General features: G+C 41.1%; 1 protein-coding gene across 1 annotated transcript in view; it reads left to right on the top strand.

Annotated features, from left to right (window-relative positions):
* The window catches only part of TMEFF1 (transmembrane protein with EGF like and two follistatin like domains 1), a 122,205-nt gene that overhangs the window by 82,046 nt on the left and 12,201 nt on the right, over window positions 1–27,958 (top strand). The window contains exons 4-5 of the mRNA XM_059815646.1: window positions 3,097–3,123; window positions 15,005–15,101. Coding sequence (XP_059671629.1) covers window positions 3,097–3,123; window positions 15,005–15,101 — 124 coding nt within the window. The remainder of the gene's footprint in view (window positions 1–3,096; window positions 3,124–15,004; window positions 15,102–27,958) is intronic.

Raw genomic sequence — 27,958 nt, 5'->3', positions numbered from 1 at the left:
TAAAAAGTATAATAACTCTTGGATGCCAAAGTTCAGAAGCTGGAAATCCCTTCTCAGCTGTCAGCTAAGCCTTGCAATACCTAAATTCCACAAAAACATCATTTTTGGGCTTTTGTTTTCTGGAGAATGGTGTACAGTTGTACTTCTGATGTGTCAGGAGGTGTTTGTTCTCTCTGCGACTGAATAACTGCTGCCTGCTTCTTATGTAGATCTAAAAAAGGTGCAGTATTTCTTTGCCTGCCTCTCTGTGAGCAGGATCGGATAGGTTTGCTCTGGAGGTGCCCACTGGATCACCTGCCCCTGTGAGTCAAGTGGAAGGGTCTGCTTGCTTAAAATTTGTCAGCGGACTGTTTGTCCTCCTTTTTGTATGTAGCAGTTTGGAGCTGTAGCCCTAAATGGGGAAGAGATGGGTTCAATTTTCATGCTAGTTTGAGTTAAAAGCCATCCCTCCTGAATGAGAAGCTGCAGGCTCTTTTGGGTTTGGAGAGTGTACCTTCTGCCTCTGCACCACAGCAGATGTACGGTACAGAAATGGCTCCTGTTTAGAGAGAACAAAAAAAAAAAGGGATTCTGACTGTAGCCTAGTGCTTACAGTGTTCAGATGCTGTGTCTGATCCAAGTGCTTCTTTATGTATTTTATCCAGAAACTCCTTCATGGATAAAAGCAGCTCACAGCAGAAGCCTGTACATTTGTGTTAAGCATATTTTTATAAGTCTATTTGGAAAAGGATGGCTTAAGTAAAGAGAGAGGTCAGTCACTCACTCTCTAATTACTAACCTGTGGCTGGAGGGGATGCTATTTCTGTCCAGCTTCCTCACTTGTTTGAGCATCTTTCTTGCCAGGTCTTGGTGCATGGAGATCACTTTTGGAAATCCTGAATTGGTTAAAGGCCTGAAAAGAGCAGGGCTGCTTGTCCAAGTAAGCTTGCAAAAAATGCTACTTTTTTAACCAGCAGCTGCTTGGGAAAATCTAGCCAAGACTCAGAAAAAAGCAGGAACACGGGCTTACTTTAGCACAGTAACCCTGGAGACAAGACTCCTAGCGCAGCTCCCAGGCTCAGAGGGGAGGCACAAGCTCCCAGTGAAAAGTTGAAAATGATGCAAAAAGTGTTATAGAGGATGAAACTTTTTTAAGATTTCTTGACATCTGAAAGCCCAGAGAAGCAGGAATGGATCTATCCCGTTACTAGGATGTCCTGCCAAGTGGAGATGATAGAGTTGCCTGTGGACTTCACGTGTGTCAACCTAATGACCTATAGAGACAGGTGGTCTGAGCATCACCTCTATCATTTACATGGTGCTCTTGTTACTGTCTGTGTGGTGGTACCTCCCCTGCCACACAGCATACACATCTTGTGGTATAACTGGAGCCCCTCACGCTGGAGCTGAGCTGTGTTTCTCACCTCAGGGCTGAATGCACAGGGGAAAGCAGTCAGAGAGCAAGAGTTGGAAATAAAAACATGGAACAAGTCAAGTTTCTTTGAGACATTTTAGCTTTTGTTTTTTATACGAATTACATGTTGAACTTGCTCATGTTTTTATGTCAGCCTTCTCTCCCCCAGAACAGTTTGTGATGCTAAGCCTATATACTTACCTTATATAAGTAAATTATATTCCTTCGAATTTCTTAATGAAGCAATACCACATCATAAGGCATATTTCTCAGTGACTCAGCAGTGACATTTTATATGGGATTGTCTGCTTTGTCAATAAAGTGGGTCACTATCGATGGAACAAGAGCCCTTCTGGTTTTGCATTCATTTCTGTAAGGTAATAAGCTCAGTCTATTAGATGTGGAATAGTGGTATAGGAGGAAAGAAAGGAAAATTTGGGTGGAGGTAAAAAAAGTCTCCATTCCTGATACTCCATGTGACAGGAGATTATTTTTAATGTGTGAAGTGACCCAGTAATGTGGAATTTCACACTTTCATCCACGCACTAGAGGGAATTATTCTTAGAAATACAGCTGCTTAAAGAAACAGGGCAGGGTGGGAACGGAGCAAATGGAGGGTTTGGTTTTTCCTCTGATGTGAACAATGAGCTCATACGTGGAAGTAAGAACCCTGCTCTTCTCTCTGTCTGTTCTCCTCCTTCTTTCAGATTTGTGGAAATAAATTCAGCTGCTTTCTCCATCACCAAAGTAGGCATGAAAGGAGAGGTGTGGGTCGAGCAGGGTGTGTGCTCTCCTCTCCTCATTTTCCAGAGAAGCTGAGCTGATAGGGATGGGGAGCAAATCACGGACAGTAATTGCCATCCTATCCTCTCTTCTCCACCTCCTTTGAGCACGAAAGACCAAAGGAGGTTTGTGACTCAGAGCGTGTGTTTAAGGGTTTGTCTTTACTGTCATGCTAGCTGAAGGTGCTGTGCAGAGCGATGCCCAGTGGGATGCTCATCCCCGTACAAAATCCCTAGCCAGCTCCATAATGCTCTGAAGTGGAGTTAGTTGGCTTGGGGTGGTGAGGAAGCTCAAGTCCTGCTGTCGCTTGAACTGCTAATGCAAAGGGGATGCAGCCACAAGCTGTCACTCATCACATGCTAATCCAGTCAGTCTAATGTCAATGAAATAACTATGCCATTAGAGCATCCTTGTATGAAGTGATTGACTCAGCTGAGAGGAGCTATTTTCTAGTTGATGACTTAAGCCAACTTTACTTTGAGGACCAGTTCTTCTGGAGGTAATTCTGCAGTCAGGTGGTTTATATATTACTCCTTCATGTACCACTCCCAGGGTCAGAGGGTAAAAAAAAAAGTATTCCAAAGATCAGACTCTGTACTCTTCATCTGCTTTGGGTTTAACAAATTTGAATCTCTAAAAGTTGAAAAAAGACTAAGAAAGCAATTTAGTTTTCAGTACTGAATGATGTTGTTCCTTGAGTAAAAATATCTTGACAGGGAAGCGAGAGAGTAGGGCACAGTAAGCATGGAAAAACTGTATTAAAGGATGCCAGACTTTATATGGGATGTTTGTTTTTACACCTGGCTCATGAAATGTAACACCTGGTAACGTTTTACAGTGACAAGTTCCTGAACAGCTGCTCCTGTAGCAGTATTTTCATTTGCTTTCTTTTTTTTTCTCTCCCTCTGTTTCTTTTTCAGATAACGGCTCTGGGTCAGGAGAAGGAGGTGAGTACCAAACCCCAGTTACAGTTGCTTTTGGTCTTTCTTTTTTACTTTATGTGTGTCGTTTTTATGTACATGGTTGCTGTATACCACATGAATCAAGGAAAAATTATGACAACTTAAAAATAAGCTTTAATGTTGCGGTGTTATCTGACCATCTCAGAACAGTATTTGTACAGGAATAGGTTGTAGTGTGCATTTCAGATTTGACCTATATAATTTTTCATTTGTTGCCAGCAATATAGTGTAATAATTAGATCCCTGTTTCGCCTGTATTTTGCTCCTGGAAATTGTCCATTCACAATAAATTTCCTACCTTTTTTTTTTTTCTTTCATTCAGTTCTTTAGTGTCTACAATGGCTAGTTATTACTTTATCCTCATGTCAAACATGTTGCCTAACATATGTAATGATTACAGTATGATATATGTTTTTACCAAATATTTTATATGTTTCTGTTCAAAGCTGTATATTCAAAGAGGGGATGTAGCACACCAGGTACTAGTAGAAGTGTGTTCCTGTCTTTGAACACATCTTAACCTTATTCCAAGGATTAAAAAAAAAAAATGTAATTTTATCTTCATTCTATCTTTGATACTACTAGCAAGAATACATATAGAAGGAAAAATGTGAGATAGAGCTATATACAAACATGGAAAATCCATTTTGCTTTTAGGCTTTGCTTGTATCAAGAAAGTGTTGCAGTTCATACTGATGGGACTGAGTTTTGAAATATCGAAAATCTTGCATAGCTACATGAAAATGTGCTTTGTCGGAAAATGATCAATGGCATCACTGTGTGGCTAAACACAACAGTTAACTTTCCAAAATTCAGGAGCTAGCTCCCTCTTTTTTTCACGTATTGAGTGAAGGGGAGGCATTTCCCTCCCCTGTAATAAGATGCTATCAGTAAATTCCTGCTGTTAGCACATGGCCGTTCTCACCTTTGTTTCCTTTGGGAGCAGTGTCTGGAGGAACAATTTTCTGCTCAAACACTGCCTCTTGTTACTTTCACTGGTGACTTTTTTCTGAAGCTCTTCTTCCTAAGATTGCATCACGCTCTTTGCCCAGAAGCTCTGTTTGCTTCTCCTTCCCCCTTTGTTACCCAGCCTGTTATTCCACTACAGCTGCTCCCTGCAAGCTGAGTGTTGCTTGCCTCCGTACTGCTATACACTTCTTATAGGAGACAGATGACAGTAATTTAGTCCACGTCTGACTTTTATTTTTGGAACAGTTTTAGAAATGTTTGAATGCTGTTGAGAATTTTTTTTCAGTATTTCCCAATTGGATACAAAAATCCCTGTTAAAGTCCCTTGTAAATGTCACTGTGTTGGTCTGGAAGAGATTGGCAATCAACTGACAGATGTTGGGATTCTTTGGGTAATTTTATGAATAGTTTGGAGAAAGTAGGACAGAGCATGCTGCATTTTGTAGGTTAGGCTGCTCACTAAAGAGGTGAAAGATCCAAGTTCAGATATACTCATTAGTTGATTTGGGGCAGGAGACTGAACCAGGTCCACCACCTCTTGGTAAGAGAGGTCCAAAATGGGTTTCCCTTGGTCCTGCTGTTGTTTTTGTTCTCACTTGAAATATTCATTGAGCCTGGGACAAAGAGAGTGGGAGGAAGGCGGCAGCCTGGAGGTTGGGAGGATGCGTGCTATAGAAAGGCTTTGTTAGCTGGGACTCAACATGCCAGTGAATTTTAATTATTTATGTAAAATAGAATGGCATCAGCTGAGGCGATTTGGTGGTCCCTCCATGCTACTTTGTAGCAGTAGTTAGTGCATTGTCTTGGGAGGTGGAATATGTAGGTTCAGTTCACTTCAGGCAGAAAGAACTGAATCTGGGTCCTTTGGCCCCAGGTGAGTATCTGCACTGCCTGGGTATTGAATAAAGAAAGGACAATGTACCCACTACCTCCTCCAGCAGTTTTGTGATGTTAGCCCTTCATTTACTTGCTTTCTTCAGACTGCCTTTGGGTCAACTGAAGTGTTCCCGCTTCTGCTTAGTATGGAGACAGCTGGGTTAGTTCTTAATTTTAGATAGAAAAAATATTTTAAACAACCAGAAATTGAAAATCCTGCTTGGCACTTCTTTATGTGGATATGTCTAGGCTATTTCTGACACATTGAATTAGTAGTGTCCCCATCCACCTTCCTCACTAAACTCGTTGTTGGATAATGCTTCTGCAGAACAGTTGGCTAGTCTTCAGCTTGTTGAGTCATTTTCTGTGTCTGAAAGCAATCCTTCAAAGATCAGAATCCACTGTTTGTTTTGATTATTGAGCTCTGCTCTGGCCAAAAACTCCAGAGTATTTTTGTACTCACAATATTTTTGTATCTGGAATTGGTTTTGTTCCATTATTCAAGTAACTGTAAAAGTGTTACAAGGAGACATTAAAAACATCAAAGACATATTACAAGTTAAGGGAACTTAGAATTAAAACCAAACTTCTAAAAGAATGCTGAACCTATTGAGGATGGAGGTGCATTGTTCAGCATCCAGCCAAGGAGAAAGGGCAGGAACCCAGGCAGAGGGTGACCTGCAGGGTAGGGGTGCTCCCTGGTGCACACCACAGCCCTGCCTCCCTAGTTATTCCAGCTATGGGACTGACTGGAGCACAGCACAGCTCCTTCCTGGACCAGCCTTCCCCGTTTTCTTCTGGAGGAAGCCAGGACATGCTGAGATATAATAGTCATCCAGGTCCGATAGTTTAATACCATACTCTTGGCTAAGGGTGTATAGATGTGACCCAAGTTGCATAAGGAGCTTCTCTGCCCCGTGGGTTAGGTACAGGTGCTGCTTGAAAGTACAAGGAAACAGCAATGGAAGTGGAAAAACGGAAGGGTAAGTGAGAGAGAGCCAGCAAGTAAGCAAACATGCTAGCTTAGAGATTTCTGTTTTCTTCCTAGGATTTACATTTCCAGATGTTAATCACAGAATCAGTGTTCGCTATGTTTCTTAAACACGCAATTAGTGTGATTGTGTATGCACCAGTAATGCTTGCACACACAGAATGGATGAGTGCAGCTGCTTGTACATGTTCAGGGAGCATTGCATTGGCTGTGCAGGAGATGTACTGCTGGTAGATTTTTAACTGTGAAGGAACGTACTGGGAAAGCGTCTGAGTTGTGCTCTTCAGTTGCTATAGCTCTGCCTCTGACAGTCTCCACTGCTGAAATTAGCTGCTTGCCTCACGTGCAGCTGAGATTTGTGCTAGTGGTTCACACTGTTCTCTTTCATTTTCCAGACGCAGAACAAGCTCATTAATGATTCTGAAACTTGACTTGATGCAGATTTTCCCTCCTATTCCCAAACTGTATGATGTTAAATGCATTCATTTTTATGTCAAAAAAAAAGGTAGATTTAGAACTGATTAAGAAAACCCACAGAAGTCCTCTTCCTCAAAGGCTATTTCAGACAATGTCTTGTCTTAGAAGTTGTCATGTGCCACAAAGAAGTTAAAGACTGTGGAACTACTGATCCAGGTTCTCTCCCAAATCATAATTGCTGTTACAAAGATACTAGATTTTAGGAAAAGAAGTAAGAGTGGGAGAATTTTTTCAGTATGCCTGAATGAGATGAAGAAGTGTCATTTTTAAGAGTGACACAATTGTCTAGTTGCCCTCTGACATTCTGGATAAGTGATTTCCATTTTCTATGCTCTGATGGCATAGTATTAATAAAGAGTTGTAATAAAATTACTCATTTTGCTCATTTCAGAAGTCTGAACCTTCAATTAGCATAATAAAAATTACACTTACGAAACCAAGCTGTTGATCACTTGTGGCAATGGGTAACCTGAAGCCATTTCTAAGAAGAGTATGGGTTGTTAATTCAGAAATTAGAGACATTTCAAAAAACTTGTCACTCTACCATTATGTTTCACCCCTACAGAAAGCAATGTCAGAGAGTGGACTCAGACCTAAAAAAGTTGCTTAATTGAGGTCACAGCTGAAGATGGTGGGATCCTTTAGATTTGCACTTAAGACATGGGCTTCTCTCTGTAATCTCATATGAATCGTTCTGCAGTTTCCCTGTTCTGAAGAATACGGTCATAAAACCAGCTCCTGATCCACTTTGTTTAAACAGTGATTTGTTAGAGTTTGAGGCAGAACTGGTGAAAGAGAAGTTACAGGCTCAGATTCATGTTTATCTCTGCCAGCTGTAAATTGCAACACTATTTGACTTGCTGGATGTACTTCCACAATGGGTAGATTGAGGCACAAAAAATGATCCTCGGGCTGTCACATGTACATAAAGGAGGTAGATTGCTAGCTTGCATGAAACATTTTATTTTTTTCTAACAAGAATTTAAAATTTTTATTTGTGGTGGAACCTGCCAAGTTCTCGCTGTAAAAAGAACCGTGCTGACTCAATAAAGTAGCCTCAGGAATATTAACTTTGGTAGGTTTATATGAATGTGGCTAAGGATGAGCTTTTACAATTTTTTCTTCAAGGTGCTTTCTATGTGCAAATAGGTTTCTTTTCCCTCAAGTTTACAACTTGATACTAGCCAAGAAGGTCTAAAAAGAAGCAGTCACCTTAGTGATCTTCTTGCCCTCTCACTCTAAGAAGAGCTGGCACTCATGACTCCTAGTGAGGTAGAAGTCATATCATTTAGCTGAAGAAGCCTCCATGGTCAGAAGTTCTCAGTCTTATGTTAAAGCCATTGTCCTTGTCAATATTCTAAAAAAGATCCCAGCACGACGTTGCCCAACTAGTAGTGAGACAGCTGAAAGGGCAATCCGAGCCATTGGTCTAAATTCTGCTCAGATTTCTAATCACAGCCCACATTATTAGAAGAAATTTTGGCCCACTGCAGATGAGAACACTGATTCTTAAAGGAAAGCTTTTTGAAGAAGCTGGTTCCTTCTTTTGTGTCAAAGGTATTGGTGACAAAGATAATTTGTTTTCATCTGACAGTAGTCCTTATTCATAAGGCTTTTTTTGGTAGTACTTTCCATCTGGCATCCAGGCATAGTGCAGTAACTTCTGAAGGAGAACCTTATTTATTCTGAGCTCCCAGGTCCTGTCTTTGGTAAACAAGCACTTCTGAGCCATTCTTCCCGTTGTCCCTCCAAGTAAAGGCCTTTTTTCCTCTCACTCCAGATAGTCCTTACTTTCTCTATTTGATACTGCCAGCAAATGGCAGCTGTGATGTTGACTTTGTGATATAGTTAGGCCTTTGCAAGGATGTGTTGAAAACCATCAGCATGTGTTACGCACACCATCAAAGGGTTAACAAATGGTAATAATTTTTCAAGCCAGCTTCTCAGAGACAAGTCAGTGTCCTAGAAGAGGCAAATTCTGTAGTCTGGTAATCAACCGACATGGGTAAGATTTCTAAGTGTCCTACTATGCCCATAACATTAATTTTTTATTCTTTTTGTTCAGCGTTTATCTGTGTACCTAAGCAAAATGCACTTTTGATATTAAAAAAGATGTGATGGTAGTTAGACAGATGGCACCCAATCATTTCAGGCTTTTAAGCTAAGCAAATAACATGCTTGCAATACATATAGCTAAGTTAATTATTATTAAAATAATTTGTTTTGAATTTCTAATCCCTCTGAAATTTAATAGCTAAAGTATCTTGTGACGAACGTCTAGCAGATTGCATTTAGTAATTAATAAATTGATATACAGTATGTGCTTTTTAGCAGGCTGCCATCTGTTCCTTCCCCTCACTGGGGACAACACTTATCCAGTAATTGTCACACAGTCAGGTTGGTATAAACAGACACAGTTTAGAACCTCAAATATTTTTTATTTTAGTTTGTAATAATGCTACTGATTTGTTTTAAGGTATTTTAATATGACTGCAGAAACTTGATGGTGGTTAACACCCTGGATAGGAGGTAACATCATGTCTTTTAGCGTATTTCTATAATGGTGTGCAATTTCGAAAGATTTAAGGGTCGATTCCATCACGTGGCTTGTCACTGAGTATCACTTTAGCTTCTGTCCTGGTTTCAGCTGAGATGGAGTTAATTTTCTTCCTAGTAGCTGTGATTTGGATTTGGGATGAGAATAACATTGATAACACACTGACGTTTTAGTTGTTGCTGAGCAGTGCTTACACTGAGTCAAGGACTTTACAGCTTCTCATACTGCCCTGCCAGGTGCACAAGAAGCTGGGAGGGGACACAGCCGGGACAGCTGACCCAAAATGGCCAAAGGGGATATTCTATACCATATGATGCCATGCCGAAAAAAAACGGGGGGCATGGCCACTGCCCGGGAACAGGCTGGGCATTGGTAAGCGGGTGGTGAGCAATTGCATTGTGCATCACTTGTTCTGTATATTCTTTTATCATTATTATTTTCTTTTTTTTCTGTCCTATTAAACTGTTTTTATCTCAACCCACAAGTTTTACTTTTTCTCCGATTCTCTCCCTCATCCCACTGGCGGGGGGGCAGTGAGCGAGTGGCTGCATGGTGCTTAATTGCCAGCTGGGGTTAAACCACTGCAGCTTCCAATAGCCCTATTTATTTCTGTTGAGTTCCTACTCCCTGTAGGTAAAATTAACACCAAACTAAAACTTGCAAGAATTACTGTATTTTCACCAAAGGTTCAGCAAGGCAGGTAAAGGGCCTGAATGTTCAGGGCTTCTGTTGGTGAAAACTTATTCTAAGCAGGGTTTTCGGAGGGACTAGAGTTTATTCGGAAGGATTCTGGAGCCAGGGGCACAGAAAGATAGATTCCTCTTGGCTCTTGTGCAGGATGACAGATATCAAATGAGGACAGGTTCATCTCATGCAGCCTGAATAGGGCCTGCAGTACAGCATTCAGCGTGTTCATGAAATTGTGGGACCGCCTCCCTTGGTGTCTGGTGACTTTCTTGTCCTTTTGGTTTTCCACCATCATCTGCTCATACATAATTTCCCCGGTGGTTACTCTGAAGTTGTTGTGTCTTCCTTTGGAGAAAAAGGAGTTAGCTGCATTTGAAGCAAGACAGTGGAGTGAATGGGTATTCAAGTTCTCCAGCCAGAGGGTCCTGCAGTATAAAAGCTGATCCAGCTCTCGCAGTATGCCAGCTTTCCCCACCATTATCCATGGTGTCATATGCATAGAAGCTAAATAGAAGTTATAGCTGTCAAATGTGTAAAATACATAACACATAGCAAGGGTAGTGGTGGTAGGGAGTCTTACAGTGCACGTCCTCAAGTCTTTTGTCTAAAAGCACACACACTATCATTATCATAACTGCTGGGCAAACATACTGCATTCTCTGGGTTGTGATCTGACTTTGGGGTATCAAACTTTGAACTCCCCTCATCCAGGTACCTCAGTCATAAATAGCCCAGGCATCCTTGTGTTAAACCTGTAATGCCCATTCTTGTCTTTTTCAAGACACTGCTTGCCAAGAATTTAGGATAGCTAACAGTAGTTGTTGCACTTGTTTTAAATATATACTTACAGACAAAAGAGCAAGTTTGCAGCTTTGTTTTAAATTACAGGGACAATCTCCATTTTAAATAAGTGTGTCATTGAAGTTGCCCTAAAAATTAATGGAAGAGAGGATAAGTCACTAAACTGTTCAGCCTGTAATGTGTGATGCTGTGGACTGTGGTATTTTGAGAGGAATTTCTAGTGATAGCTGTACTGAGGGAATCACAGTCTAATCACAGGGGGTTTCTTCTGTGCTTTAGGGTGCAGAAAGGGATTTGCTGTGGCTTTTCCTATTTTTCCAAATTCTTTTTGAGATTAGTTGCTCCCATGGGATAGCACATCAGTAAAAATCACAATACTCACAAAACAGATAGGAATTCGTTTTCAGGGAGGCTTTCCCAGACCAGGGAATTGTTATTCCACCTATACGTGGCTACTGAGTAGTTGCAGCTCTCCACAAGCTCCCCCACTGGGAACAGTGATAAATACACATATACAACAGAGCTCCCTTTCCAGGCCATGCCTTGGGGCAGACCAGACTTCACCTTGACACAGACTGATGCTTTTGCTTCAAGCTTGATTGAAAGCTCTCAGCAGAAACCCAGCCATACTACCATTGTAGGAACATATAAATGAGTTGCCGAGGGAAGCAATTTACTGCTGGCCAATTCCTCTAGCGCTGCTGTCCATTTGCAGACTCCAACCCTGAAGCTCCTAAGATACAGCTGGCCATCTTCTGCAGACGAATAATGACTCGAGGAGAAGTGGCATGGAGCACTGCAACTCAGAGAGACAACTGGGAGTCACAAATCCCATCCTTGTGCCTCATTTCTTTTGAAGGACAGAGCATTAATGAGGTGTTGCCCTGAAACACGAAAGGAAGCTGAAAAGAGAGGGGAAAATGAGCTTTCACTCCACATGAAATTAAGATGTCGAAGAACAGAATTAATCAAGATATCAACGAAAGTGAGGAGAAGAAATTCTATAATTATCTATACATCAATATTAGAAGCCTGAATAATAAACAAGAGGAGTTGAATTGCTCATTTAGGAGCATATTTTGACCTAATTGATATTACTGAAACCTGCTGGGAAGATCTGATTGATTGGGATATTAAAATTAATGGTTATAACCTATTTAGGAACAATCAAATGTGGGGGAGAAAGGAGAAGGGAGGGGCAATCTGTCAAGGGATGCATTGCCTATTTGGAGACATTTGCACCAGAGAAACTTATGCTCTCAAATATTAATCGATTAACTTATTTTAACAGCACACAAGTGGGGTACTGAAAATGTCTGCTACCAATTCAGTCTGAAAAACAGTATTTATTTATTCTGTATTGGTGGGAAAAGCTGCATTTTCTTCAAGGACTTCAGTCTAAATTATATGCACTGTCTCATGCTGCTAGTACTAAAACCTCATGCAGCTAGTCATGAAAGAAGCTTCTAAAAATTATAGGTGAATATTGCCTAACTTGGAAATGTTGTGTCAAAACACATTCATCTGTATTACACCTCATCCTGACAGGTGTATATTGTTAGCATCTAAGGTGCAGGTGTTCCTGACTTGCATATATTTACTGTATGCAAACAAAATAAAGTATGGATAAATAATTCCATATACATGAGGTCCAGCAAGTTCTGGTCAAGAAAAAAAGGCCACACTTTTTCTAAAGCAAACCTAATTTTAAAAGGTAGAGAAAACAATTTTAGAGGGGGAGGAAAGGAGAGAGAGAAGTTTACACTGAATAGCATATGGAAACAATGAACAAGTAGTTGTGGACTACTATTTATGAAAATGAAAAGGTGTTGGGGTATTCACAGGGAGCAGAACTAAAGCCCATGGGGAAGGGTGTGCACGTGCGTGTGTGTACGTGTTGCTTCTTTAGCTCCATTACAAAATTGAAACGCTGATAGTGCAGCAAAAGTGTTCTGTAAAGCATTCTGTTTGTATTTGTAGTCAAGTCAGATGGTATATTTAGGATGATGATGAAATATTTTCCATGCTAGCAGTACCGAAGAAGAATATGAAGCACCAAATGTTGAAGACAGGTGTTTTGTAACCAGCAGGTGTGGCTGGTTTGCACCTGAAAGCTTTAAAAATGTGTGGTAAAGAATTCTCTGGGCTGACAATGACCTTTTTTTGTCTCTTTTTCATCAGTAGAACAATGAGAAATAATGTACAAGTATTTTGAGAAAAGATAAATGTGATGATTGGGTGGGCTACAGCTTCTCATTCTGGCATCCATCAGAAGCAAAGCTGTGGAATAGAAGGTGGAAGAATCAACTGAGTACAGAATTAAGGGAGGGGAAAATATTTAATGCCAGTCATCATGGGTTCATGGAAAACCTTTATTGAAAAATTTACCTTTTTTTTAAACTTATTTTTCCAAGAAAAGTGTTTGTACAACAGAACATTTTATGTAAGCATACCACCTCAAAACCGTAACCTTTCTCAGTCAAAGGCAATCTCTCATACAAGTCTAAGTAACTAGAGGGCACAACATCGACACAGTGCACATCTAATGTGCAAAAATATTCCCAGTCAATGGATCGTTAAATGTTAAGGAATTGTTACAAAATGAGTGTGTTTCTAGGGACTGTTCTTGGTCTCGTGACCCCTTCCACTGGTGACCTGGGAGCAAATCAGTCAGTACTGATTTGGTCTGGATGACAGAGGACAGGTCACTGAGCTGACAGTATGCACAAACAGGCGGGGTTTTAATGTCTGAGTACAGTTATATGTAGTGAGTCCAGGATCTAGGAGATTTTTCCTCGATGGCAGCCTCTCTCTTACAGACTGATGACCCTGAAAAGGACTCATTGGGGAATAAGGTGGATAATAAAGTGAATGTGAATAATAATGGTCAGTGCAGAAAAATGGTCAAAAATTAATATGATTGCTGGATGTTTTAACCGAAGAATATCATAGATGGTGTTTAGCTTTGATGACAACTCTTCTGGAGCAGTGTGCCCAGCTCTTGCATCTGTAAGTCTGGAGGGTGTTAACATGCTGGGGAAGGGCGTAGAGAGTCGTAAGAACAGCAAAAGAAGTGGAAATATCATGAATGAAAGCCATGAGCAGTGCCATTTGTTTAACTTATTCAAACCGTAGGGAGTCATTTATTGGCATGGAAAAGTGAAATTTGACATTAAAGGACGCTTTAGGATGCCAAACACAGGCACAGGAAAAAGAAAGGAAAAATCAAATAAGATGTACTTTTGTAAAGATAAAAGCAAATGACCTCTACTACAACTTAATAAGAGTAGTGATAGAGTTTCTATAGTGGGAATTTTGTAATAAAATTTGATATGTATTAATCTTTGAAAAATGCATAGCATGCTTCAGAGAGAAGTTAATTTAAGAGGCTCACCTGTGCTATTCTTCATGTAAGTCCAGCCTCCAGGTAGGAGGGAGAGATTCCCTTCAGCCAAGATTCAGGAAAATTAGGAAGGACTCTTGTGGATTTCTTTTTCCTTTTTACATTTAAAGAATGAAAATGCAGCTTTTGTAATTGGTGGTGTTTGATCAGCTGTTGCTACAGCACATAATAAAGCTGCTAAGAGAAAGAGAATCACTTTGATCTCTGCCCATCTGACAGCCTTGTGTAGTAGTCAGCCTTACACCACTGTGATACTGCAATAAGTTAAATGGTTCTTGACTCCCTCTGCAGATTTCTGTGGTTGTTTTCCTGCTTTTCAAATGCCTATTATGCCTTTGTTAAAATAAAAAATAGGAGTGACTAATGGTAGTGAAACAATAAGAGTATAGTTGTATTTCTCTTTTACTCAGTGAAGACGCTTGATATCCATGTCAACAGTAAGATTGGTGCAGATGCTTTTAGGATTAGAATATTTGAGATATTAATTTTATATTTTTTTGGACATAGCATTTCTACCAATTTCTTGTTAAGATAACTTTCTTCTTTTAGTCTTGTACAACTAATCAGAGTATTCTGGAAAATATATCACAGCATATATGAGATACGAGCACACTCTAATCCCATTGTCGGAAAAAGAAAGGGGAAAAAATGCAAGCAGTAACCTTGCATAAGGATATCAGTAATTAAAGATAGTCAAAGAAAATAGCATTCAAATTCCCACTACCTAATATTCACGGACATTAAAAGGCACAGGGTTTACACATTATCAGTGCCAGTTAAGATTAAATGTGACTGAGACACGTGTCAATGCTGGTTGTATGTCTGGTGGGGTGAGAATAAATACAAAATTACTGAAATAAGAATAAAGGAAGAGTCAATCAATGAAGCATTAGTGTTTTTAGGGATGCTTTCTTGTCACTGGTACAGTTCTACCAACTTCCAATTGCCTGATTTTGAAAAAGGGAGCACTATGAAGGTTAATAGCTTCAGTATATGATAACTTCATGTTGACAACATACATGAAGGCAAATGGATTTAGGCAAGCAAAATCAGAGCTTAATATGAAAATCATGCTTTCTGTTAACAATACCTTATTTTTTTTAAGAGTATGAAGGATCTGGGACAGAAGTTCAGAGAAAACACTCAAAATGTGGAGTTTGCAAATATAGGGCTGAGTGTGATGAAGATGCAGAAAATGTTGGGTAAGTAGTAAGTTTTCCTTAACAATATCACTCAACAAAAGGGGAAAAATGCTAAAAAAAAGAAAAAGTACATTATCATCTCTGCTTGACTATGTTTATTCTTACTAATTGAAGCTTTAATGCTGTCCAATAATAATGTGTTTTTTATACGTCTGTAAAGAACAAACCATCTGCAGTTGCAAGGTAAAGGGAGAAAACAACAAAGAGGTGTATTGGAGAATCTTTATCAAATATTTTTCAAGCAAAGGACCTTGATTTGTTTTATCCTGGCAACAAAAAAAACCCAAACCAAACGAATGCAAAATAAATACTGATAATTCATCCCTGAGATTTTTTTTTCTCTGTATTCTGCTTGTTCATAAAGTATTACAGGCAGTTGTTTCCATCAGTGCAAAGCTTGGACTTAAACATTAAGTTGAACTGGTGACCAGTCACTTCTTCCAAACTCACTGTGCCACTTGACCTCTTAGATGCACCCAGGAGAAAACTGAATGATCAAGAAACAAGCAGATTTTAAAGACAATCCATAATGCAGAAGCAGATGCACCAAATTTTCCTACTCGAGATGTTTGATGGTTAGAGTATACCCTGGCTGTCCAGGCTCTGTGTGGCTGTCAGAAGGGGCAGAGACAGAGGAAAGGAGGAAAAGGCTCCTTTAGACAGCCCCTTAAGGCATTAAGGTTTGTTGGAAGGTAAAAAAAATCCCATCTAATTGATGGGGCTTTGTTTTCCCACAGTCATTGCCCTGGCAGTGGTCACCAGTATGAAAGAAGCTTAACTAGAATCTGGGTTGATGGTGGGTACTGAGGTCGCAGCTGCAGAGGCAGCACTTGGGGGTGGTTGAGAGGCACGGGAGTGGTATGTCCTTGTGTACATGGAGGGAACAGCGTCTCAGCATAACAGAGCCTGAACATTGCTAATTAGGGGAAGCATCGCTCTCCCTTCTCCTGTCTTCCAGATGGAATCCATTTCATGTTGAAATATGTCTTAATTGCACAAAATTTTATGGTGGCATATCAGCATGAAGACATCTCAGGCAGTAATGCAGCTTAGCACTAATATTCAAGATGTGTATTCAAGATTAAATCATAGCGTACAAGGGAAACCAAAATGGTAATAGTATACATGAATATTAGCATGATACCTCACATTTCATAAAATATCATACTACCAAAGTAGGCTTGCTTTTCTGTGGAGAGACAAAACTGTAGCTGGTTTTGTAGAATACTAATAATTTTCTGCAATATTGCCTTGGTCTGTTTCATTTATGACTGGCAAGACTGGTATAGATTTGTTTGTTATATGCACTGAGATGTGCTCTTAGCTTTGGAAAATAAAACCTGAAGCATTCCACTTCAGTAAAAGCTTGCCTATTCGTTCTATACTTGTGGAGTTGGCATTCCTGTGGCAATGTAGTATCTATAAAAGAGTTAGGATAAAGTTGAGGAGAGTGGAAGATTTATTCCTTACATCTCACTCACATAAAATGGAGCCACGCTCTCTCCTCTTGACAACAGGAGAGTGATCTTTTGCCTCTAAGATTTCTTTAATTAGTCCTCATTTAAAAAATATATGGAAACGAGAATGTTTATCTAGAAAATACTCAAAAGTTAGAAAATATTCCCATGAGGGTTGGTCACAACCTATCAGATCTGTAATTTTTTCAATTTTGTCAGTTTTCCAACCTAAATAAGTTTAACTTCATTTTTTGCCCAGTACCTTTGACCATTAAAATAGGAATTCGTGACAGTCACTGTCTGTTAGGCTTAGATTAAATCGGGCTCTGTTAACATAGATTGCTTTCACAAAGTTAATTTTGACAAGTCACACAGAGTCACAGACTTGCTTGAGTAGAAGTTAGGAGTTGGCTTCTTTTTTTTCCTAAAATCAAAACCGTTATTTACCTGGCAGAAACAAGGTGGGATTGAAATCTCCATTTGGGAAACTCTAGTGGAGCACCCCTTAAGACTGCTTTTTAAATCTTATTTTGACTCCTTTTCCTGTTGGGTTTCAATATGGCTTTTCAACCTCATAAAACTATATCATAATTTGTAAAATTATTGGCAGCACAAGTACCTTTCATCAGACTTGTATAAACACTGCTAGGTTCATATTATTATTGAATTGCATTTTGCACTGTATTACAACCACTATCACCCCTAGTTCTAGCAAATCATACAAACACCCTAATGTCATAAAACTATTCTCTCTTGATTTTCCTTTTTAAGGCATGAGAATGGCCACTGTAAATTTTTTGGATAGTGCGGTATTGTCTACTGAACCACAAACAAAAAGTACCTTTAGTTCAGTTCAAGCAGGCTTTTTGGGCCTGGATAGCCCTTGTGATGTTCAAACACTTAATAGAGTGATCTGCATGATTACGGAATGCATTCTAAGAGGGTTTTGCGTCATGATAGTAACTGAATGAGTTAGCTGAACTGTCTCCTAATGGTCAGTAAATAATCTAGAGCCAGATTCATGAGATGCTAATAATTACAGTAAATACACAATTATGCATTTTTTCATCCTCTTTTCCAAGCTGTGCAATCTGAGACCTTACAAATATCAGCTCCTTCTGCTCTGAGTGCTCCTGAGAAGCAAAACAATAGCTATACTCTTGTTTTATGAATAGAGAAATTAAGTATGGATAAAATGAACAGCCTGTGGACAGACAGTGAATTGGTGGGAGACATCCATGCCACAGGATGTTGAGTCATTTGAGGCAAATGAGCTGGCATTAATGAGGAATCTCGGGACCCGCCAACAGGCCAGCCACAACAGCCTGGAGTGTAGAATAGGTGGATTTTCCCCCGATAGCGGGAAGGTCCTGCTAAAGGCAGTTTTATTCCATATGGTCTGTGGTCCGTCTTTTGGGCCTGGAAAGATATGGAAATCCTCTGCAAAAAATGATGGCACCTGGTAGTTTCAGTGAAAACTGTAGGATGATTCATGCAACAAAGAAGCAGGAGCAAGACCAACCACTTGGCTTTTCCTGATTTTTAGAGTGGGACTTCCTAGGGTCTAAGCAAGTCCTTTCTTCTTGGAGGTGCACAGTGATTTTTTTTAAACTCAGATAAATAACATTCAGTGTAATTTTTATAAAGCTTCTAAACAACATGATGCATCAGTTTACTGCATACGATTGAAACTGAAATTATTATTTACAGTCTTTTGACTTTTTTTAAATTATTTTTTTACAATAGCCACCTGCAGCACTGGCAAAGAAAATGATAATATAAATTTACTTGTGGATTTGGGTTTTTTTGATACTGTGATTAGAAAGGTGGGCTCTTAAGTATATATATTTCTTCATAAGATTTCAATTTTCAAATGGTCCTGATTTCCATATGTTTTTTTAAGGTTTCTTACTGTTATCTGGTCATATTTTTCCACAAGTTTCTGCTTACACATACCAAAATTCATGCTCAGAGTACGGAAGAACGTTTTAATACTTATATATTAAATATAAAGAATATGTATGTTATATTTATAGTAAATATAAATAAAATATATTTATAGTATTTTAATATTGACATTTAAAATATACTGAATCAATTGAAGAATAAGGGTTTCATCTCACATTTTTTCTTCAAATGTGAAGTATCTTTCCAACATAAAAAGTAGTATTGCTCATAAGGAGTTAATAGTCTCGCTCTTGCACTGTTTTGTGTGGTGTGTCTGTTTCTTCTTGCATGCCAAAGCACTGCAAGATACCTGGATGAAACAACGTGCCAACATCTAGTAAGTGTCGGAAGGAATGTTGCTTTAAAAGGCATTTTAAAGTATGTTGCAACTTCAGGAAAATAATATCCAGAATGAAATCATGAACTGTAGAATAATTTAGGTTGGAAGGGATCTCTAGGGGGTCATCTGGTCCAGGCTCCTTCCCTGCACTGCAACCAGGGATAGTTCATTCAGGTGGCTCAAGGACACCTGCAGGAGAGCTCTGACCATCTCCATGAAGGGAGATTTGACATCTGGGCATCTGGTTAAGGGCTGAGCTGCTCTCACTTTGAGTAATAATTTCCTTGTGTTCAGTCAGAATTTCTCTTGCTGCGACTTGCAACTGTTGTCTTTCGCCCCTCTACTGTGCGTCTCTGAGAAAAGCCTCCCTCTGACTTCTCGATAACCCCTCTTAGGTAGCTGGCAATCAGTTAGCAACAGTCACCTCCTTAGCCTCCTCTTCTCCAGGCTGAACAAGCCCAGTGCCCCCAGCCATTCCTTACACAGCACACACTCCAGCCCTCTACCCACCGCAGTGGCTCGCCACTGGACCCTCTCCAGTTTCTCAAAATATTTGCTGTTACTGGGGCATCACAAAACTGGTCAGAGTGCTCCAGATGGGACTTCATGAATGCTTAGTGGAGGACAACAGGCATTTTCCTTGCTCTGCTGGGGACTGTCCTGTGATGCAGCTCCCCAGCCTGCTGCTCTTCTGGACCCTCAGGACCTTTTCTGCAGGGCTGCTTCCCCACCAGTCCACCCCCAGTCTGTCCTGTGGCTTTTCCTTCATCTTCATACTTCAGGAGGTTCCTCCATCTTGTCAAGGCCCCACTTGAGTGGTCATCTTGCCCTCCATCTTATGCTCAGTAACAACCTTCCTTTCCTTCAGTCCCTAAATGGCTGGAATAAATTTCATTTGGTTTAGTTTAAAAGATAATTTTTCTTCTTCTTTTTTGGTCTTTGATAGGGAAATCATTAACTTAAAAATAGCCTCACTGTAAAAGTTCAAATGTGTCATGTTCTCAGTTTTACCTATATTTTGTTTTTTAACAGATAAAATATGGAAATGAGATTCTGAGCACATTCAGTCTTTTTTAAATAAGTGTACTATGCTGTCAAAGATCTGTTTTGACTCATAATGTAGATTTTCAAGAAAGATTGGCAACTGATCCCCAAGCAGACCTTTCAAGATTAACATTTTATGAAATATACTTTGGAAAGAAAATGTGCCTCAGCAACATATAGATTCAACTGGCCTATAATTTACATAATGTCTGTTTTCACAATGGCCAAACCAGAAATTCAGAATTGTAAGTATTAACACTTAGAAATACCAGTATGGACATTTTGAAGTCCCAGTGTCTGCCTTGTCTATCTAACTTGTCTTCCAGGGAAAGATTTGGTCTGTTTGAAGTATGGCATGCTGGTTTATACTTGCCTCTTTTGACCACTTTTTCACTCATTTACCATGGCCAACCTTTCTCTCTTTTTTTTTTTTTTTTTGACCTTTTTAGCGTATGATATCTTATGTAGGTATTCACAAGGAAGGTATCTTAATCCTGTGTAAATGCAATTCACAGCTTTCTGGTCCAGCAGAAAAAAAATCTGAAGTATTTGTGTGTAAAACAAAACATGCAAACACAAGCAATAGAGGAAATCAACCTAAACAAGGAATTTATGACTGTGTTGAGCGATTACTGATTTACGTAAAATTGGGCTACAGGAAACCCTGATATGAAAGGAATAATATAATGGTCTCTTCATTATACTGACTATTAGGAAATTGAATAGATCCTAGATGGATAACAATCCACGCCTGTTTTTTTTTAATGTATATTTTTAACGATCTTTGCAGCAGTGTGTGCCAAGTCTTTGAAAGTTTCTGTTAACAGAGGGTGGAGGAAGGGTTAGGTCCCTCTTGTGAGAACAAGCATCAGTTCACCACGTATGCTGCTAGAAGGGCACTGTCATTAGAAACTAAATTTCTACAGTGGTCAGAGAAAGCCGTGCCATGAAATTAAAAAAGGGAGTGAAGGAATGGCTGGAAAATAGCTGAAGTTTATGATATTTAAAGCGTGTTCCGCATTGCTGGGTAGAAGTAAAAGCTGAGAGGGAGTTCAAGCAGGACACAGAGAAGCTTGTAGAATTGAAATCTACTTCTCTTGCTCTTATCTCCCCAGTACTACAAAGGGATTTTTAAAAAGACACCAAAAGAACTAATGATTCAACTCTAGTCGAATAGGTAGAGAAATCACTTTGAAATCCAAATTTTCTTAGTTCAGGTTTCATCTGGGAAGAATTGTACACAAGGGAAGAAACATCAAATGAAAGGTAATCCTTATTTGACATGGTTATCTTCTTAACTGCAATTGCAACACCCCTGCTATTTCGATTCACCTAAATTTATTCCATCAAACATACATTTATCCATCTGTGTGCATTTCACACACTTTGTTTTATTCTAGTGTTTCCATTTTACATTTGTAAACAGATGTGCCAATAAAAGGGTGAGTAGCTGAGAAAGCTCACTGTTGCTTTCGGCTACTGGGAAGGGGTAGCAAGCAGCACTCTCTGTGAGGCCAGGCCAGGAAAATACATTCATGAGCAAATCCCAGATAGGCACAAATGCAGCAGCTGAATCTGTTGGTTGGAAATGCCAGCCGCTCTCCATAGTCAAGCCCACTCCACAAATCTGTAATGCTTTTCCTTTCCTTTTTTTCCTCCTTTCTTTGAATCTACCATGGTTCTTAAGCATGCAGAACACCTTGAAGCCTGAAAAGAAAAAGAAGCCTTGAAATGTGTTCTGATCTCTGGGGATCTAATTAATTTACTGATAGCAGCAAGTGCTCTTACAGCCTGAGCTCGTTTCAGACGTGTCACATCATTTTACCAAACACGTTTTCTTTGTTACACTTCCTAGCCCCTAATAAATGAGTTGTACATTCTCATTTCTTATTTAGTAAAACCACCTAAAATTTTCGTTTGGTGTAATTATAGCACTTTGTACATTCCTGAAATTCAAATGCTTGGTCTTAATGAACATTGTTCTTAATGAACATTGTCTTAATGAACAATACACATGAAACTTCTAAAAGCATGTTGTCACAGCAAGCTGGTGACTTTTTTCGTAGGATATCGAATCTCTGATGATGGGTGACAAAAGTAAGGTTTTTTTCTGTATGCCCTAATACATGAGGAAAACACCTGAATATGCCATGTTGACTTTCCAGGGCTAAGTGAGAGGAAGGATCTGTTGAGGACACTGAGCAGTAACCCTATCAAGCAAGACATCAACTTGGAGAATTAGCTACCTGTTTCAATCCTTTTGGTTAAAACCAATAGGAAGGTTATCTTGAAATAAAGTCTTGCAGTGCTCTGACTCCTTTTATTCCAGTGTGACTTTTACAACAAGCTGGTACAGCAAAAACTTGAAGCACTCATTCACTTCTTTCTGGTATGAAGCATCAAGCACTTTCAAGGTGTCCTTAGTACACAATTCTGTTAAGTGACTTTTCCTAAGTCACTTTTTTAAGTGACTAACTCTTTTCTTCTGAAGGTTGTGCTGATCAGCCACACATCAGGCTGAAGGCGCCAGCTGGTAGTTTTTCTTTATTTTCCTGGGGCACCAAGCAGGATCATGTTATCAAACACATACAAAAGCCAGCAGCGGAGTGGCGGTGGGGTTCAAGCTGTGGAGTCCTCACTGATCTCCAAGTGACGGTGGCAAAACACCCAGTATCAGTAGCAGGGCTAAGATTTTGCCATAGTCTTGACTTGTATTGGGATATGATGATTGTTTTACCCAATGTGGCATGGCTTCAGCAAGCCTGAGTGAAGGCTGGCACTGAAAAGCAACTGGGAGAACAGAGAAGCCTTTTATTGTTGGTTTCTTTTTATTTTTGTTGCAGACTTTGCTGTGCTTATCCTCACTTTGATCAGCTCAAGATCAGCTTCACACACTAATTTGTGCTTCCACCACTGCTGGACTTCAGGCAATTGTTCCTGGAAGTTACTCCAAAAAGCAGAAATAAATAATTGAGAGCTAGGAGAAAGGTACTATGATGTTTAAAAGTACTATGACATTTTTGTCTTGCAAGCTTTCAAAATAATTACCTGTCTCTTTGCGAAAACTTGCACCATTTTGGATTTTCTTTTGCAAGATCCTTCCTGATTCCCTTGTGAGGTCATTCCCGAGGAATAAGCATACTGATGAGAGCAGCATTTGCCTGAGAGACAGGGCTCAAGCTTCTGCGCTGACTGTCCACGTGTGACGCCAAGAGTGTCACTGGCTGTGCTCTGCAGGCGGGCTGCTCACCTCAGCTGTGGTTGTCCCATGTCTACCCTCCTGGTCTGCTTGCAGCATGGAAGCAGTTCAGACCTAGGTTTGAACCTCAGTTTTTCCATACCAGAAAGTTAAACACAAGATGTTGTTCTGCAGTTATTTATGACTGACATCATCACATGCTATTGTCTCCTTGGACTGTGTCAGCCATCCAAACTCAGACCAGCCTTGAGCATTGTGAAAATATACTGAGGGGTCGAAATAGCAGTGTTTAAGAGGTTCTAGATAGTTAATTTCTCACATAAGAAATTAAGTTTATATATTTGAGTGGTTTCCTATTATTACTAATACTGTTGTGTGATAGGTACTATTCTGTTCTTTTTTTCTTTTTTTTTAAACTTTTTATTGCAAACCAGCCATTTTGGCACATTGTAATTTCAATGTGCGCCTACCTGCTCACACCAGAAAGCGCATGCTTACAGCAGACCTCATTTTCATTTCTACTGGTAATTAGGGATGAAAATGCATCTTGCTTCTGTTCTTTTCTATAAGGAATAGAATGAAAATATTATCTAAAAATCAGTGTTAAAAATATTTAAAGGCAGAATGAAAGCTGTGATGTTGTCTCAACAAATGCAGGATAGTGTTTTAATATATCTTTAAAGTGAGTAGAAGTAAGGTGGAAAATTCTGTTCAAAATACCTTTTTTATATGGATTAAAAGCCTAACCTAAACCTTGCTGATAAAGGCTTTCCAATGCTTCTTGTTTTATAAAATCATCTTCTGCTGCATATTATTGTGGTGAATGGGGTGAAATCCAGCTGGCGGCCGGTCACAAGTGGAGTCCCCCAGGGCTCAGTTTTGGGGCCGGTCTTGTTTAATGTCTTTATTGATGATCTGGATGAGGGGATTGAGTGCTCCCTCAGCAAGTTTGCAGATGACACCAAGTTGGGAGGGAGTGTTGATCTGCTGGAGGGTAGGAAGGCTCTGCAGAGGGATCTGGACAGGCTGGATGGATGGGCCAAGGCCAATTGTATGAGGTTCAACAAGGCCAAGTGCTGGGTTCTACACTTTGGCCACCACAACCCCAGGTAACGCTACAGGCTTGGGGACGAGTGGCTGGAAAGCTGCCCTGCAGAAAAGGACCTGGGGGTGTTGATTGACAGCCAGCTGAGTATGAGCCAGCAGTGTGCCCAGGTGGCCAAGAAGGCCAATGGCATCCTGGCCTGTATCAGAAACAGTGTGGCCAGCAGGACTAGGGAGATGATCGTGCCCCTGTACTCGGTGCTGGTGAGGCCACACCTCGAATCCTGTGTTCAGTTTTGGGCCCCTCACTACAAGAAGGACATTGAGGTGCTGGAGCGTGTCCAGAGAAGGGCGATGAAGCTGGTGAGGGGTCTGGAGCACAAGTCTTATGAGGAGCAGCTGAGGGAACTGGGGTTGTTCAGTCTGCAGAAGAGGAGGCTGAGGGGAGACCTTATCGCTCTCTACAACTACCTGAAAGGGGGTTGCAGAGAGGTGGGTGTTGGTCTCTTCTCCCAAGTGACTAGTGACAGGACTAGAGGAAATGTCCTCAAGTTGCGCCAGGGGAGGTTCAGGCTGGATATTAGGAAAAAGGTCTTTACTGAGAGAATGGTGAAATATTGGAACAGGCTGCCCAGGGAGGTGGTAGAGTCACCCTCTCTGGGGGTATTCAAGGAGCGTGTGGATGTGGCATTGTGGGATGTGGCTTGATGGGCATGGTGCTGTGTGGTGTGGTTGGGTTGTTTTGGTGTGGGTTGTGGTGTGGTTTGTGGGTGGTTTTGGTTTTTTGTGGGGTTTTTTTGGGGTATTTTGTTTTGTGTTTTTGGTTTTTTTGTTGTGTTTTTTTTTTTTTATGGTTGGACTTGATGATCTTACAGGTCTTTTCCAACCTTAGTGATTCTGTGATTCTGTGATTTCCCTACTCTCAATTGTATGGTCTAATATTTTCATGCTGGGTACGTGCTTACATGGAATCCTATTTTATTTTTTTAAAATTTCAGGTGAAATTGTGTAGTCATGGGTAAGAAGGTAAGAGGCTAAGACCTGGAAGACACTAAGATGGGAAGCATGCCTGTCGTGCTCAGGGCCATGTCCTGATTCCCCAGCATGTTATGAGCTTCCAGAGAACAAAATGCAGAAATACAATCAAAACCTTTGCATCCGTTTGCCCCTGAAGCTAAGTTTTCAGGCTAGTGCCCGTAGCAGACTGGTGGTCACCAGGGCTGCCGTTCATCAGTCATTCAGGCCAAGTTGTGCTGGGAAGTGTCCATAGCTGCATGGCTGAGCTTGGGGAGCTGCACATGGCGTTGGTGTCACGGACCAGTGTATGTGGACGCAGCACTGGTGGGAGCTAAGGCAGAAGTGAGAATAAGTGCTTAAAAGGTAGGATATTAGGAATTTTACAATTAGAGTCTACTCTCTCTCCTCCTGGGTGCTCCTCTTGTGCTTCTCCTGCATATCCCTGCTTCTTCTTCATGATCTCAGGTTTTTCCTGCCCTCCCTTCCTGAGCAGCTCTCCATGTTGTCCTCTGCTCTCTTCATGCTCTCGCCCCAGCATAAGCAGGACTTGTCAGGGAATAAATTACCATATGGGACTTCAATTATGTGTCCAGTTTCAGTCAGCTGTGAAGAAAAACAAAGCCCACAGTCCGTGATGACTCACACGGATTTCCCTGCCTGCAAAACACAGCCCCCCCTTAAGATTTCTGCCCTCTGGGGCCCCACTTTTGGCTCATGAACACTGTCTGCTGCATCTTCTCCCATACTTTGTGTGCTGCTTGTATGGTCTGTGGGATGGTTCAGCCCCGTGGGCTGTGCTTGGTAGTCCTGGGCTTTGTCTTCTGCCTGGCTTTAGGCTTCAGACTGGCTGGTAGGGGGAATTTGTTCCCCTCAGGAGCCTGGATCTTCTGTCATCTCCTCCTATTGTCTGCCCTCTGTAGCTTTCTGACTTCAGGGTGTAACATATTTTCCATATTTCATAATGGGTTCGTTTGGGGATTTCCCGTACTTTCCGCAGCTGCTTTTTTGTTTCAGTCGGTGATGATGGTGGTCCTGTCCTCTTGCAGGGACTCAGCTGCCAGTTTCAATGTGTTTGATGTGCAGCATCAGAGCAGCAACTCGCTCTCCCACAGTTCTACCTTCCTTCACAAACACCGAGCAGTTAAAAACAACTTTCATTTCCTGTTTTCTACCAAGAGCAGCACTCCCCACATTTCACTGCTCCCGTCTCACAATTTGGTGCTTCCAGCAGGCCTGGCTGTATTTTGGGTCTAGTGCCAATCGGCTATGAGCGAGGACAACTTCACTGCACCCCACGTGGACTCTCTGATGGGTACCAGTTTCTAACACGTGCTCCTGGCTCCCTGACTGCCACCCTACTGCACCCGCAGAGGTCCTGCTCCCTTCTGAGCATCATGCCCCAGCCATGTCCTCACCTTAACTCCTTCCCTTTCAGCCCTCTGAATGTCTTCAGGGTTTTGTGTTGGAATAATGAAGCATAATAGTCTCAATTTTTTTCAGTACATCCATCCAGTTCAACTGTTCATTATCCCGCAGTGTATTTAAACCAACTGTTTTTACGTGCCAGACAGCTCCGTCAAAGCGTCTACACCAGTAACTGAACAGCCGGGTGAAGGCCAGTTATGCCATTTGGCATCATGGTGGTAGGAGAAGTAGTAGCTAATGGCATCAGGCAGATACTTGGGTGCGTGGGGGGGGGGTGAACATCCAAAATTGAACCTTTGAACTCCCGAGCTGCAACCAGCGTGGACTGGTTGTAAATTCTGGGTAATGCCTGGGCTAAACAGAAACGTCACATCTTGAATCCTCCAGTCAATAAAGAGCCATGAGAGAGAGTCAGCAGCTGGGAAGCTGGTCGTGCAGTGCAATTCTACAGATAGGCTGCTTAGACTGGGAAACGGAGGGCCTGGGCTGTGGAAAGAAGAGGTGTCCTGAAAGGCAGTGCCTTTGGACAGAAGAAGGGGGCCTGGAAGGAGGATGGCACTGATCCTGGAAGCAGGGGCAGATCCTGGAGATCAGAGAGCAGGCATGTGTTCCACCGGCTGGCGGGGGCTGGCTGGCTGGCAGGGGCCTCGCTGGAGGTTTGGTGTGCCTGCAGCCCTCACGCCTGTGGGTGGAAAGCACGTCCGTCTGCCAGCTGGTCGGGGTCTGTTGTGCAAGCAGGGCCCCACTGGGGATTTGGTGTGCTCACAAGTCTCCAGCAAATCCCAGTATCCCGACTGGCAGCGGGCGGGCGTTTCACTCGCTCCCATCCCTGGCAGTCACCAGCTCTGTCCTGCTCCAATGACACGAAGCAGCTATAAGCCCGTTGCAGCTGGTCAGTGGGCTTCAGCTGGTCCATGCTGCCCCAACCTTTATGGACAAGTCACAAGCTCTCCTCTTGTAGGGCTGTTTTTTTATTTTCCTACTTTTAGATGTAAATTTTAAATGATAAAAAGAAATTTTTGTACACTGGTTAGAGCTAAGACTGAGAGTGTTTATCAGAAAAACAGGGTCAGGAATTCACAACTACCCGCAAACCAAGCATTTGGCAATGCTAGGAAATTTAAATCTGAACACAACGATGCATGAAAATGTAAACAGTTTCCAAGCAGTTTCAACTCTAGCCTGTAATGTCACCATGAGAAAGAAAAAATTGTTTTCATAAGTCACCTTATTTGTCACCAGGAATGACAAAAAACAACAGTAATTATGATGGTGACCTTGGATGGTGACTACAGACAGAATTAGAGCTGTTTGGGCATAGAAATACAAATGGAATTGGTCTGGGGATTCATATGAAAGTGCTCAAACTTGACAAGGATGGGCG

Source organism: Gavia stellata, chromosome 3, assembly GCF_030936135.1.
Source record: "Gavia stellata isolate bGavSte3 chromosome 3, bGavSte3.hap2, whole genome shotgun sequence".
In the NCBI taxonomy this organism is placed as follows: domain Eukaryota; kingdom Metazoa; phylum Chordata; class Aves; order Gaviiformes; family Gaviidae; genus Gavia; species Gavia stellata.
Note: the sequence above shows the minus strand (reverse complement) of the source record. Positions and strands in the feature narration are given on the sequence as shown.